This window comes from Camelus bactrianus, chromosome 21 (assembly GCF_048773025.1).
Source record: "Camelus bactrianus isolate YW-2024 breed Bactrian camel chromosome 21, ASM4877302v1, whole genome shotgun sequence".
Lineage (NCBI taxonomy): Eukaryota > Metazoa > Chordata > Mammalia > Artiodactyla > Camelidae > Camelus > Camelus bactrianus.
The window spans coordinates 24,935,857-24,949,587 of record NC_133559.1 but is presented as its reverse complement, the minus strand read 5'-3'; the positions used below and the strand labels follow the sequence as shown (position 1 = coordinate 24,949,587).

The following is a 13,731-nucleotide window of genomic DNA, read 5'->3' as shown; positions in this document are numbered from 1 at the left end:
TTTGTTAAAATTATCTGAATAGAAATATGAATAAAAAGCCATCTTTCAAAATACCTACACAGATTAGCTAAAATACAATATACTGTATTCAAAACAAAGTTGCTGGAACAATGGGAAGGGCAGAAAGGGGTCATTTAATTAATTAATTCAACCAATAAATATTAAATACTAAGTGCCTACTTTTATTCTAGGTGCAAAGTAGAGAGCCTTGGACCAAGACAAGTAAGAGTTAACACACTGCTGAGGGGGAGAGATTAATGAAAGCAAAATGGTGCTTGTTAAAGAACAGTCGGTGGGATGGGCACTGTATCCTATATTACAGGTGGATGTAAGGACAGATTTTCTCCTCTCAAAAAAAAAAAGGTGAATTATGAAAATCTAACATAGTAAATTGAAAATTAAGTGGGGTGAGGGGATCTCTCTAGGAGAGGTAAGGTTACATCTAGACACATCAAGACAGTGTGCTCATGTCCTTCAGAAGGGCAGAAGAGTTTACAAAAACTTCTCAGTAATATTCTGCTTCCACTTAGCAGAAAGCAATACACAGAACTGTGACAACTTACTTATTTCCATAGTTTAAAAAACATACGCTTTCCTTCCCAGAAAACATCCTAATCTGGTTAAGCTGCTCCATCTTCGCCAAATTACATGAACATAGTAGAAATGAGGTTAGAAAATGCACATGAAAGAGTATTTATCATGTTTCATACAACAACTAAATTATTTTTGCACAGTGTTCTATTTTCCCTTCTCTCCAGCAAAGCAAAACTTCTCACGCCAAGTTCTTCAATAAGCCCGTTAAGATTGTTCTCCAGTGACAAGAACAAATGAGTGCTGTTAATGATTTTCAGATTTAAAGCAATAATTCTCATATAAAACAATTTTTTCCTTGAGATTTGCCAAACTATTTCTCTCCAGAAAAACTGTATCCTTAGTCTAAGAACTTTTTACTATATTGTCCAGACTGACTAATTTTTACCTTGAATGCAAACCAACATAAGAGACAATTTTTCAAGGGGTGATGAGCTGAAAGCCAAGAAAACATTTTCTACTTCTTATAATTTAATCCACACTGAATTATAAATACATCTGGCAGTATCAAAATAAGAGTTCTGCCAGCATATAAACCTCCACACACATCACAAAGAATGGTTGGTTTTGATGATAATTTTTAGGGGCAAAAACACCATTAGTTTGGGTCCTATCTCTCATGGTAAGAAGCAGATGATTAGCCTTTACCTTTTCGCTGTGCATTATAGATTCTTTTGATTGATACATTTGTTCCAAAAGAACTTTGCAGACATAACGGATAAAGGACGGCATTATGCAAATTCTATAAACTTGAAGGGGGATAGTTAAATAGAAGCTACCAATTCGTATTATCTTTCTAATGTCTTCAGGGCAAGTTCTCTCCTATCAAATGTACAGCATCTTGCAAATGTGGACGTTTTGGCATCTATTTGTATGAAGTCTAGTTTCATATAAATGGGGAAAGATTCTGAAATTAAGATAAATTTAAAAAACACGATCCTAATTCATTTTAAATTAGAACAAAATATGAACAATGTAAGTATTAACAGGATAGAAACTGTCAAAAAATCTCCATTCTTCAAAACATTTCAGCACTGAAGATTAAGAACGAAAAAATGAACCTGTCTATGCTATAAATAAATCAGTCAGAAAGTTTGCTTCACATTTTCTTAGGAAAATCATGTATGTTTTGATGGATGAAGTGAATACATTTAATTTCAAGGTGTGCTATAAAACAAAGCTGTCACTACATTAAAAAGATGGTTTTCATGCTGGAAATGAACTAAACTGAGTCACTACTTATCTGACAAATGTTTCAGTGTTTCATTTTCCTTTCCCAAGTCTACCAAATGTTTGTGCCAAATGTTCCACAATTGTCTCACAATCTCAGATGCTTCTTCACAAACTAGTATAGGGATGAAAAATTATACGAAGAAACCAATGCATAAAATGTAGACGTTAATGTGTATGTTCTCCATTTTAGCTTAACGTTTTTGCCATTTTTCCTCCTTTTGGTTTCTAATTCTTGAAATAACCCTCAGAAACATGCATCTTGTTTCAACAGAGAATAGGAAAAAGAGAGGAGGAGGAGAAACCCAGCACCCCCACTACCCCCGTTTCTAGCATTGTCTACACTGCTCCACTGTGGTCACTAGCAGACGAGGCTAGGAGATAAGACAGGGACCAGGTTCAGAGGAAGGGGGAAAATGATGAATTTACTTCTGAACATGTGAAATTAGAGCAGACACCTCATTCAATCAGTATCTGAATACCTAAAATGTTACCAGGCTGCAGGAATTACAAAGAAAGTTGGATATGCAGGTCTAATCTAAGATTTGGGAGTCATCAGACGACATAAGGAAAAAATATGAATGAGACCACTCCAAATGAGTGTACAGAGGAATAAAAGAGACCTTTAGAAGAGCAAGTTTAAGAGAAAGGCAGGAAAGGGGAGCCAATAAAAAAGAGCCCAAAATGTAGACGGTAAATCAAGAGAGACCAGTGCTACTAGCGGAGAATTTCAGTAACTAGCATCAACCTCTCACAAAATTCAGATGAGGCTTGAGAAATACCTATTAAAACTTTCAACTAGGAGGTCAGTGGTGTCCTTACTGGGGTAATTTCTATGGGTGAAGAGTGAGATAACAACACGTTGAGCAAAAGAAAACAGCAAGAAGGGAAAGGAAGAATAGGTTACCTTTTATTAGCTTTGCTATAAAGAAAAGGAGAATTACACGGCAATAGTGAGAAGGAAGACTCTGGACCATGAGAACATACAAAATGAAAAGGAACTGAAAGGAGAAGAAACCAATGGAGATTAAGTGGAAGACACAGGAAAGATCTTGGTTCTAAGACTTTCTCCAAAATAACTTCTGAACCTCAATATTTGTCTCATTTACTTTAACCCACAGGAACCAGAGCTGGGAGAAAACAGGTATATTCTCTAACAGAAAACCTTTCCAGATTCCACTAATTTCCAACTATTTCCCGCCCTGGCCCCATACATGCATGACAGTATGGTATATGCTGTACTGTACTGAAATCTGTACTAAATCTGTACTGAAGTCTCCACTGTGGATAAACAGAAAACAAAGACCCCTGAACTGGACATCACAGCACAAGGATTTGTATTATTTGTCATTTTCTCATTTTCAAAAGAAAATAACCCCCTTTTCTAAAAAATACAAATTATGGAATTTGAGAAAAGCATTTCATTGAGAAAAGAATACAATTATAGAATCAATAAATTCTAGAATGAGAGTTTAGCAGGTATAATTGGAAAGATGCTAGATTAGAACTTCAGATTCCAGATCTGTCACTAACTAGTTTTAGGATTATGAGCTACCTCTTCTACCTTTCTGAACTTCAGTTTTCTCAACTGTAAAATTTGTGAATTAGATAAAAGAGATTACTGTGGTCCCATCCAGCCTTAAGAAGAACATGATTCTGGTCATATGTATGCTATTTCTAGGTTAACAAATAAACAAACAAACAAACAAGGTTCAAAGAAGACAAGTCAATGACCTGAAAATTTAGTATGGTAGAGCCATTTTGGAATTTATGGTTCCCAATTCCCAAACTAATGTTCCTTAGGCTATAAAAAGTTTATTGTTTTTATGGCATATGCAGATATTGATGATTTTTAAAAAGCCTCTTTTCTTTCTCTCCTGCAAATTACATTTTCAAGGATGGGCACAGCCAAGGCTACAGTAAAAAGTGGAGCACACGCAGAATGTCTCCCCTTATATCCATCCAGCTTAGCGCCTCTCTGACTGGGTCATGCTTACTATGGCCCTGAACTATTTAATCAAAGAAATAGACAAAAGCTCTGTAGTGGCCACTATCTATTCAGTCCACAGGAGTCCTGTGCCTTCAACACAGGGTATACAACATTCCCTATTCCCACTGGATCCTAGGATGTCTCACAATGACCTCATGAGTTCAACCCCTCTCTGACAAACTAAGGCTGATGCTGCAGAGCAGCTGAAAGACACTGTCAACTGCCTTGGTCCCTACTTTGTGTTCCAGTCACTCATACTGTAAAGACTTCAAAGATGACACTGCAGAGTTTCCTAAACAAGTAACAGGCTTTTCTATTATTTTCAAAAGTAGTTATGGTGAAATCCAGTTTGAGTAGTAACATAAAAGACAGAGTGGAGTAGGAGAGAAAAAGGGACACTGGGAGAAAACAAATAAATATTTATCATTTCATTACCTTCTACATGGGATCAAACCAATTTATTTTAATACATATACTAGATATATATCATACAAAGCATTTTCTGTGTTTAAATTTGCATACACATTTTAAAAGGAATAGTTTAAGTCTTTTTATTCAAATATCTAACAAAGCATTCCTACTCATTTTGTTGAACATAATTTTATGATATTATTGGTTCAATATTCTGGGAATTTATCAACACTGTAAAACACACAGTAAAGAGACACATTCTTGGTCAAATGATACATAAAATACAGATTTGTTTGTCTCAGCTAAATTTCCACAGCTAAACAATTCATTTCTTCCAGGAAAACAATAACACCAAGATCCATTGAAACTGCTTTTTATAATTTACCCTAAAATATCTGCCAACTATATATAGCAAGAACTCATGATGTTGAAAATAAATTCAATAAATCTTTTGATCAATTTCTTTAGTTAATGTTAAATATTTTTACAGCATTCAACTTCATTGCAAACTACTGTTTAATTCTTTAAAAGCATTACTGAAATAGCTAAGACATATTGCTTTACCATACGGTCCATCTCTAAGAAAAAATGATAGTCTATGAAAAACCTTAACTACTATATATAAAATAAAAAAAAAACAAGTTTATACTGTATAGCACAGGGAACTATATTCAATATCTTGTAGTAACCTACAATGAAAAAGAATATGAAAACAAATATATGAATGTATATGTATGACTGAACTATTATGCTGTACACCAGAAACTGACAAAAGACTGTAAACTGACTACACTTCAATTAAAAAAAAAAAAAAAAAAAGAAAAAAACATAAGGGCAAAAGGCTAATTTAATACAAAAATACATTCCAGGTAATAAGGTAAAAAATTCCTGTAGTCAATTTTTTCAATTTAACAATCCTTTAATTTCTCTAAAGGATACACACATTTGGAAAATACCTTGAATTTTATATAAAATACTGATTAAGGCAGAGCAACAACTAGGCACAATGAACACACAGTGACATAACTCACCTAAATAGGGAATGCAAGGTGTCATCTTTAAGCTACTTATATAGTCTCTGAGTCTTTTGTAGTTATCTTCTTTACTCATTACATATTCTAATTTTTCAAAGGTAGTTTTGTCTTTTCGACTTAATAACTAAAAAACAAACAGAAAAGCCTAAGTTATTTCCAAATCTCTTTTTATTAAAGCAAAGACTTGAAGTTTTATTTCCTATAAATCTGAATTTTAATTTCAAAGTTATATCTTCTTTAATTATATATTGGTAGTATATAAATAAAACAAAATCAGGTGTCTATTAAGATTATTATTTATAAAATATCCTTTATATGCACATAAAATCAATAACTCACTAAGTAGTAAATTATAATACATTACTTCTCATCTTCACTATTTCAAATGGTTAAACAACTTTACTGATCATTTTCCTAATTTAAAATAATTATGTATTCATACTCAGCTCAAATGTCCAAATATTTTAATGCACTGTCCCCTGCTTCCTCAAAGATAAAGATAATTCTTGCATAATCATTAAGAAATAAACACTGAATTTTGTAATTTAAGTCATATTCTTTCTTGATAAATCTAACCATGGCTAGTTCTAAAGGTAACTATAAAACTGCGATTTACATCTTTGGATTCTCAACATTTTTTCTGAGCCCTTTGATCAGGACTATATTGCATACAGTTGAAAAATCAACTGCAGCTGTTTGGGGAGGCTTGAGGGGTAGATTCGCAGTGGGTGCTCTTTGAGAAAAATGGAGATAACTAGGTGGAATAAAAGAAAAGCAAGGTCAGCCACCCAAAATAATAACTAAAAGATTCAGAAAATATATATACTTCAAGTATTCCAAAGACTCTGGAAATTTTTTTTCTTTAAATACGTGAAGTTACAATTTCATTATGATGTAACAAAATTTCACTTTATTTATATCATAAAATACTATTTTATAGTACGCAAAACACTTCAACCTATAAAATTCTAATTCTCCCATGAGGTTAACAGAAAAGTCAGAGGATTTATTTAAAGATGAGGACACTGAGATTCAACGGTGAAGCAGAACATACCAACACTCTCAGTCATCAATTCACAAAGACTAGGTCCTGTTTTTCAGGGTCTCGGTCTGGTCCTGAAGACGGGATATTCTAACACCGAACCCACTACTCTTTCTAGTGTTACAAGTAGCCTAGTTGGGATTGATGTTGGAATCTATTTTTAAAAATAGTCTCCAAGATGTAGATTAATTTCAGATAATGTCTGACCAGTATCCCTCTCTCTTTAAAACACAAGATTTCAAAGAGTCCTTTGCTTTAATGGTTTTAGACAGATTTTCCATGATCTGAAACACTGGTTTCACAACTTTCTGTGGCCCAGCTTCAACAAACTTGATCGGCATTTTCCAGTTTAGGTACAAATCGCTGCTGCTACCTATAAAGCCAACCATCCTTTTCTCTCCCACATAACGGAACATTTGAATATGCAAAATATACTGATGTGACATGGCAGGGATAACAAGAAATTTATTCTTTTTTTCCCGAAGTCAATCTTTCTAAAACTTTCGTACAGTATCAGGAGAAACAAATTACTTGGAACTCATAACTGATCTTGACACATCTGAAACACAAAACTAAAGAACCACACAGAGTAACATGTATAAAAATAACTTATGTTTTGGAATTTTCATAACAAATCAATAACCAGATTGAAAGGATTCAATCTGGGGTGCAACAGCAGAGACCTGTTGTTGTCAGAAGACTATTCAGGGGAAGAATATGGATAAAGAATTTAATGTTAAAATAGGTATTTCCTAGTTATAGCTCAGAAACACCCACAGCCCATGTGCCAAAGCCCTACATAAGCAATCTTGATTCTTTTTCTCCTTTTCAGATCTTTCAGATTTTTCTGACGTTTCTAAGGTTATCCCTACAATGTCACCTCACTATATTTCTCCCTTCAAAAAAAGAGAAAACAAAGTACTTCACAAGGGTCTAACTCCATGTGTTTAAGGTGCCTGCTCTTCCTCTGGCCAAGAGGCTATTCCTGAATTTTTGCATTTCCATGTAAATAAGCAGTCTTGTCCAGGTCCCCAGATTGGGATTTTGATCAAGCTGCATATAATCTCCATACATATCTGGGGAGAACTGGCATCTTTAAGTTTTCCCATCCATGAACAAGAGAGATTGCTCCATCTGTTCAGTTCGTCTTTAATAACCTTCTGCATATAGGTCTTACACATTTTATTCCATTTATTGTTTGCTCTTTTCTTTTACTGATATTGTAATCGGTGTCCTTTTAAGTGATACTTCCTAATTATTTCAAATATAACTAATTTTGTATATTGTTTTTATGTTTAGTAACCTTAATAAACCCTATTTTAAAAAAGCTGTGGTGAAATATACATAACATTCACCTTTTAAACCACTTTTAAGTGTATAGTTTAGTGGCATTAAGTACATTCAAATTATCCACCAATCATCACAACCATCATGAAAAGAACTCTTTCCATCTTCCCAAACTCAAAAACTCCATACCCATTAAACAGTAACTCCTCATTTCTCACTCCTCCCAGCCCCTGGTAACCACCTTTTACTTTGTGTCTACGATTTGACTACCTCATATAAATGGAATCATTCAGTATTTGTCTTTTTGTGTCTAGCTCATTTCATTTAGCATAACATAGTCAAGATTCATCCATGGTGCAACATGTGTCAGAATTTCATTCCTTTTTAAGGCTGAATAATATTTCATTATATGCTTATATCACATTTTGTATATCCATGCATCTGTTGATGGACATTTGGACTGTTTATACCTTTTGGCTATCGTTAATCATGCTGCTTTGAATGTTGCTGTAAAAATATCTGTTTGAGTCCCCACTTTCAATTGTTTTGGGTACATCCCCAGAAATGGAATTGCCAAATAAATGGTAATTTTAAGTTTAATTTTTTGAGGATCCTATTATTTCGAATCTCTCTCTCTCTCTCTTTTTTTTTTTTTTTTTCTGATTGTGCTGGGTCAGGTCTCTATGTTGAATAGAAACAGTGAAAATGGGCATCCTCTTTCCTGACGTTAAGAATGTTGCTAATATTTTCCCTATTTAGGATGTCATAGTTCTTTGGTACATTCCCTTTGTTGGCTTAAAAAAAAAAAACACCACCCATAACACTCCCAATTCCTCACTGATATGATCTTCCTTATCTTCTGACTTGACTGAGTACCCTACAACTCTCAATCCTTTCCAACTGTACCCTCTAGGACTCATGGTCCATCTTCTGCAAAAGCCCCATCTTTGACCTTTTCTTGAAGCGTTCTCTCATTTCTTACAAACTCTATAACATGAGCCTGGAGTCCAGTTAGGTGCAGTTCTTGCTCCTTTCTCTTCACCATTCCTTCCAGCTTATTATCCTACTATCCTCCCCCAAATGTTCCAGCTCCAGATTAAGTTCAAGCACTAGACCACTGCTGTCCAATCAAATTTTGTGCAATGATGGAAATGTACCACATCTGTGCTGTCCATACAACAGCCACTAGCAACATGTGACTACTGGGCATCTGCAGCATGGCTAGTAAGACTAAGGAACTGAAGTTTAAATTTTATTTACTTCCAAGGGTTTAAATTTAACAGTCACATGATGCTAGTGCCTACAATACTGGACAAAAGAGCAATACATTATAATACTTATGTTACTGTCATTAATAGAGCTGCAATTCATTTTTCCATTATATCTTGAAGATTTTAGTAGCTGGAGAGAAAGAGTCTATGAACCAACATTATTTTTACGATGACTGCAGTTTTCACAGAGGTGACACTCCTACCACCCTGGCTTCTCAGCTTCTTGACTCCTCTTTCAGTGGCCTTCCATCACGCTCAGTCTGTACAACCTTGGTCATCCTCATGCAGTAAGGGTTTGAGGGCCCCAGGATTTCTACCAGGTACCATGCTACCTGTTCACTGTTCACCATCTCTTGCCTTTTACTTGGGTTAGATTCCTCATTTATCACTAAAACAACGTTCACATTTACCCACTTTCTCTTGTGCTATCCTTGACCCCTCTGTGGTGCAAAAAAACCTAAAAAAATTCCAACTCTGGTTAAGTCCAATTCTCAGCACTTCTCCAGGCTAATGATGAACACCTGACCCTGGTTTGAGACTATTTACTTTGCTAACTGATTTCACTCTAAGTTCATGACCAAATATCTCAAGTGGATGTTCATAAAACCTACCAAACCTGTTTCCCTAGTTAATTCACTCTCACATTCTCCTAGATGACTTTTATCTTTTCTTCTTTCTTCAATCCTCCACACCTCTCCCCGAACACTCTCAGCTGATGACCTTGCTTCTTACGTCTTATGAAACAAAGCATCAGAAGAACTTCTGCAGAATCCCAACACCAAATCTACCGACATACCTGTGTGTGTAACCAAAATGCATCCCCTTCTCTCCTGATAAAAATGGATAAACTGTTCCTGCCCCACCAGGGTACTGGACCTCATCCCCTCGTGCCTAATCTAGGGTATCACTGGAGTGACCCTTTTCTCTCTTACCATTTCCCCACTCTACTAGATCACTGCACCAGCATACAAACATACTGTCATGGATCTCATCCCAAAGTCAAAACAAAAGACCACAAATCTTTGGTGTCACATTTCCCTCCAGCTACCGCCAGACTTCTCTAGAGGACCCCACCTCAACGTATTCTCTATACTTACTGTCCCATTTTTTTCTCCACCATTCTCTCAAATCCAATCTATCTTTCACCCCACCACTGTACTGAAGCCATCTTTGCCAAGGTAACCAATCCTTTCCAATTGCCAGAACCAATGGCCATCTCAAAGTTCTCACCTTATTACTCATCGTATTAGCTGCATTTGACACAGCTGATCACTCTTTCTTGAAACATTTTCCTCATCTGACTGTGAAAACTACCTGTGATATTGCCTTTGATGATTCCAATCTCATGTTTTAAATACTATCTTTATGCTGATGATCACAAAAGTATACCTCTAGCCCTAAATGCTCTATTAAACTCGTATACCTAACTCTGACCTTACAGTTCCACGCGGATATTTATCAGGCAACTCAAATTTGGTATGTATAAAACAGACCCCCCCCCCCTTCTCTATACCTCCCTGAGTATCAGTAAAGAGCACCTTCATTATCTGATTCCACATCACCTCTCTGGACTCAGCTCCTACCATTAACTACTCCTTAGCTTTTTCCACTCGACATCAACACTGACCACCCTGCTAGTCTTTGAACATTGTCAGGGCCTCTGTTCTGACTATTACCTCTGCTTGAGATTCTCTTTTCTCAGATATGCACAAGAATGGTTATCTCAATACTTCAGGTCTCTACCCAACTGTCACTTATCAGAGGCTCTTACCACATATCATAGAAAGGAAAGGAGGGAAGTATTTCATATCTCACTTACTCTGCTTTATTTTTCTATAGAGCATTCATCACTATTTATGATATATCACTTATTTATTTATAGTTTATCTTTTCCCAGTAGAATGTTAGCTGTGTAAGAATGGGGCTCTGTCTATATCATTTACTATTGTATGTCAAGTGATTAGACAGTGATTGGCACAGTGTGGAATCTTTTAAAATTTAATGTAAACACCAAAAATTTCATTTAGGTTAATAACGGAGCTGTTACTAAATTTAAAAAAATTATTTTCCATACAAATACATGAGGGAGACAATGAAAATAACTTCAGGGAAAATAAAAATTAATTTGAGGGAAATGTACCTCATTTCTAAATCACATAAATCAGCATATAATTATTTTCCCAAAAACTTCAAAGATGGAATTCATAACTGTGTATTTATAATCATTTCCATTCCCCTATTAAATTCAAATTTTAATAAAAGAGAATAAGGCCGTCATTATTAAAAATAATTTTTAGAGTAGGAAAACTGCTCACCCAGGTGTTTCTAAAAATACAAATAAAGAGAATCATAAGCTCTTCCATACTAACTTTTTTCCAATATAGAAATCTACCCTGATTTTCATGAGAAACAGCTGTTTCTTCAGAGACTATGAAAAGTGAAAACAACCTTAGGCTAATTAAAAACAATGTTATATTTTAGTAAGTAAAAAAAGTGCAAAAAAATTTGCAGAAGTCAAAATTCACACCCTGACCTTGTTAAATAGAACCAAATACGATTAACATAATATCAGAATGTGCAGAAACACTGCCTAATTCCATGTTAACTGTCAGATTTTCCATTATTCCTAAGGAAAAATCCTGAGAGCTTACTGACTGAAAAAAAAAAAATAGAAATCTGAATCAGTAAAACTTATTGAAACTTACAATTCAGATCTTCCTCAAATTTTCCAAAAAGTATAATCTTTACATGAGTAATTGCTACTTTTTTTTGCATTTATACTTTCCCATCAGTAAACATGAAATGCTATACTGTCAAAGATGTTTAAAGAAGTTCTTCAAAAATGATTTCTAAAGAGCAGAAACCAAGTTGTACTTTACCCCCAAAATAGCTGACAAACCTAGTGAAACACTTATTTAAGGAGAAAAAAATGTAGGTTTCAAAGAAAAGAGTATGAAGTAATTTAAAAATCCTTATCTATTACCATGATATTAATCTACTAATAACTACAAAAGGAACTAATACATTTTTTACTTCCAACAGGAAGTCTAACCTTTCATTAACTAAGGAAGATTACTCACCGCCCATGTTTTAGTCAGCCTGAAAATTGGGGCACTCTGTAGGCCAGAAACCACTGCCATAAGCGCATGAAGATTATTCAGCTCGTAAAGTTTCTGGAAGATTTAAAAAAAGAGGGGGAGGAGAGATGAAAAATAAATAGCATGAATACAAGACAACTTTAGATTAACAAGTACAATCCAGGTGACTGGTAGTGTTCCAGGACTTACTAGCCTCATTATTGAGGTCTGTCTTTGGGGTACCCACTACATTCACAGTGATCTGATTGCGGCCCACAACAGAACTTCCACATTCTAACTTGGCCTTGCCCACAAGCTCTGGGAACAAATCCACCTCTAGTACATTAAAAAAAACAAAACAAAACTAAGCCTCTGACTTGCAATTCAAGTTCAAGGAAAGGGTTTGTGCCCAGGATCCAGCTCTGGTGTCCTACTCAGTACCCCAATGATTCTAGGTCTAGGGTTCACCTATTTTTCACAGCCCTCCTCAGTTTCCTGCTTCCACCAGCCTGATGCCCTAGATGCTCTGCTCCTTGTTCATGCTGGGACATCCGCCTGCCTCCCAGTATCAGACCACACTCTTTATAGTTTCCATACAGAAAACTCCCATCTAACGCTAGGTTCCATCAGTCTACCAAGAGATCTACTTGACATTTTTGCCATTATTTTTGACAAATTATTGCCAACTGCCCAGATTTCTTTCAACTATCAGATGTTTGCATCTCAATGGTCTTATCATTTAAAACTGTCCTTACCATCAAGAGCCTCCAAGGCAGAAATGTCTGTTTTGAATATGAGAACTAAGGAAAGGAGAGGGGTTCTGTTCTTCTGAAGAATCCTAACTATTATAATATACCACCTTAACTCAGGACTTAAAGAACTCCCATAAAATTTTAAGAAATATAAACTCCAGTTTAAAGAAAGAGAGGCAGGGGTATAGCTCAAGTGGTAGAGCACATGCTTAGCCATGCGCAAGATCCTGGGTTCAATCCCCAGTACCTCCTCTAAACATAAATAAATAAACCTAATTAGCCCCCCAAAATAAAATTAAAAAATGAAATAGATAAATAAAGGAAAATGAAAAACACAAGGAAACAAGAATTCACAAATGGCGAACAACATCAGGTATTGGCCTCAAATAAAATGAAAATTAAAAATGAAGGCATTATCCAGAAAGCAACATAAAAGCCAAAGGGTTTTTTTAAAAACATGAAATAGAGGTTAAAGAGACAAAAAAAAAGGTACAGCAAAAATAGCCAACATTTATCTAAATGGAGTTGCAGAAGGACATGATAAAAAATAATGGGGTAGAAACAATAAGAGATAATGGCCGATTATTTTCTCAAATCACTGACAGACACTAATTCCTAGGGCTAGGAAGCTCAAGGAATCTCAGGTGGAGTTAATAAAAAAATAACTCTAAGTGTGGAATAACATTCTTCAAGAACAAGGGTGACAAAGATGCTTCCAGACAAAATAAAATAAAGAGAGCTTTAAAAAAATATTTTTAAAAGGATGCCAGAATGATTATTCATATGGAAAAATGTTTACTGGAATCCATAACTCATACATATTACATTTAAATTTTCAGATGAATTAAATACCAAAATCAAAGCTACAGAACTTTTAAAGAGTAATATAAGGGGAAATCTTTGATATTCTCAGAGGTTAGAGTAAGATATTTTAAATGAAATATTCTTAAGACAATAAAAATTAATTAACAATGAATATATTTGAGTATTAAAGTTAAGAGCATTTTCATCAGAGGTAATATGAATAGAGTTGTAAGACAAGTCAT

General features: G+C 35.0%; 1 protein-coding gene across 4 annotated transcripts in view; it reads right to left on the bottom strand.

The window, feature by feature from the left end:
* Positions 1-13,731, bottom strand: part of RALGPS2 (Ral GEF with PH domain and SH3 binding motif 2) — a 135,933-nt gene that overhangs the window by 61,396 nt on the left and 60,806 nt on the right. For all 4 annotated transcript variants that reach the window (XM_074349861.1, XM_074349863.1, XM_074349860.1 and 1 more), the window contains 2 exons: positions 11,937-12,029; positions 5,254-5,380 (listed from right to left, as the gene is read on the bottom strand). In XM_074349861.1, coding sequence (XP_074205962.1) covers positions 5,254-5,380; positions 11,937-12,029 — 220 coding nt within the window. The remainder of the gene's footprint in view (positions 1-5,253; positions 5,381-11,936; positions 12,030-13,731) is intronic.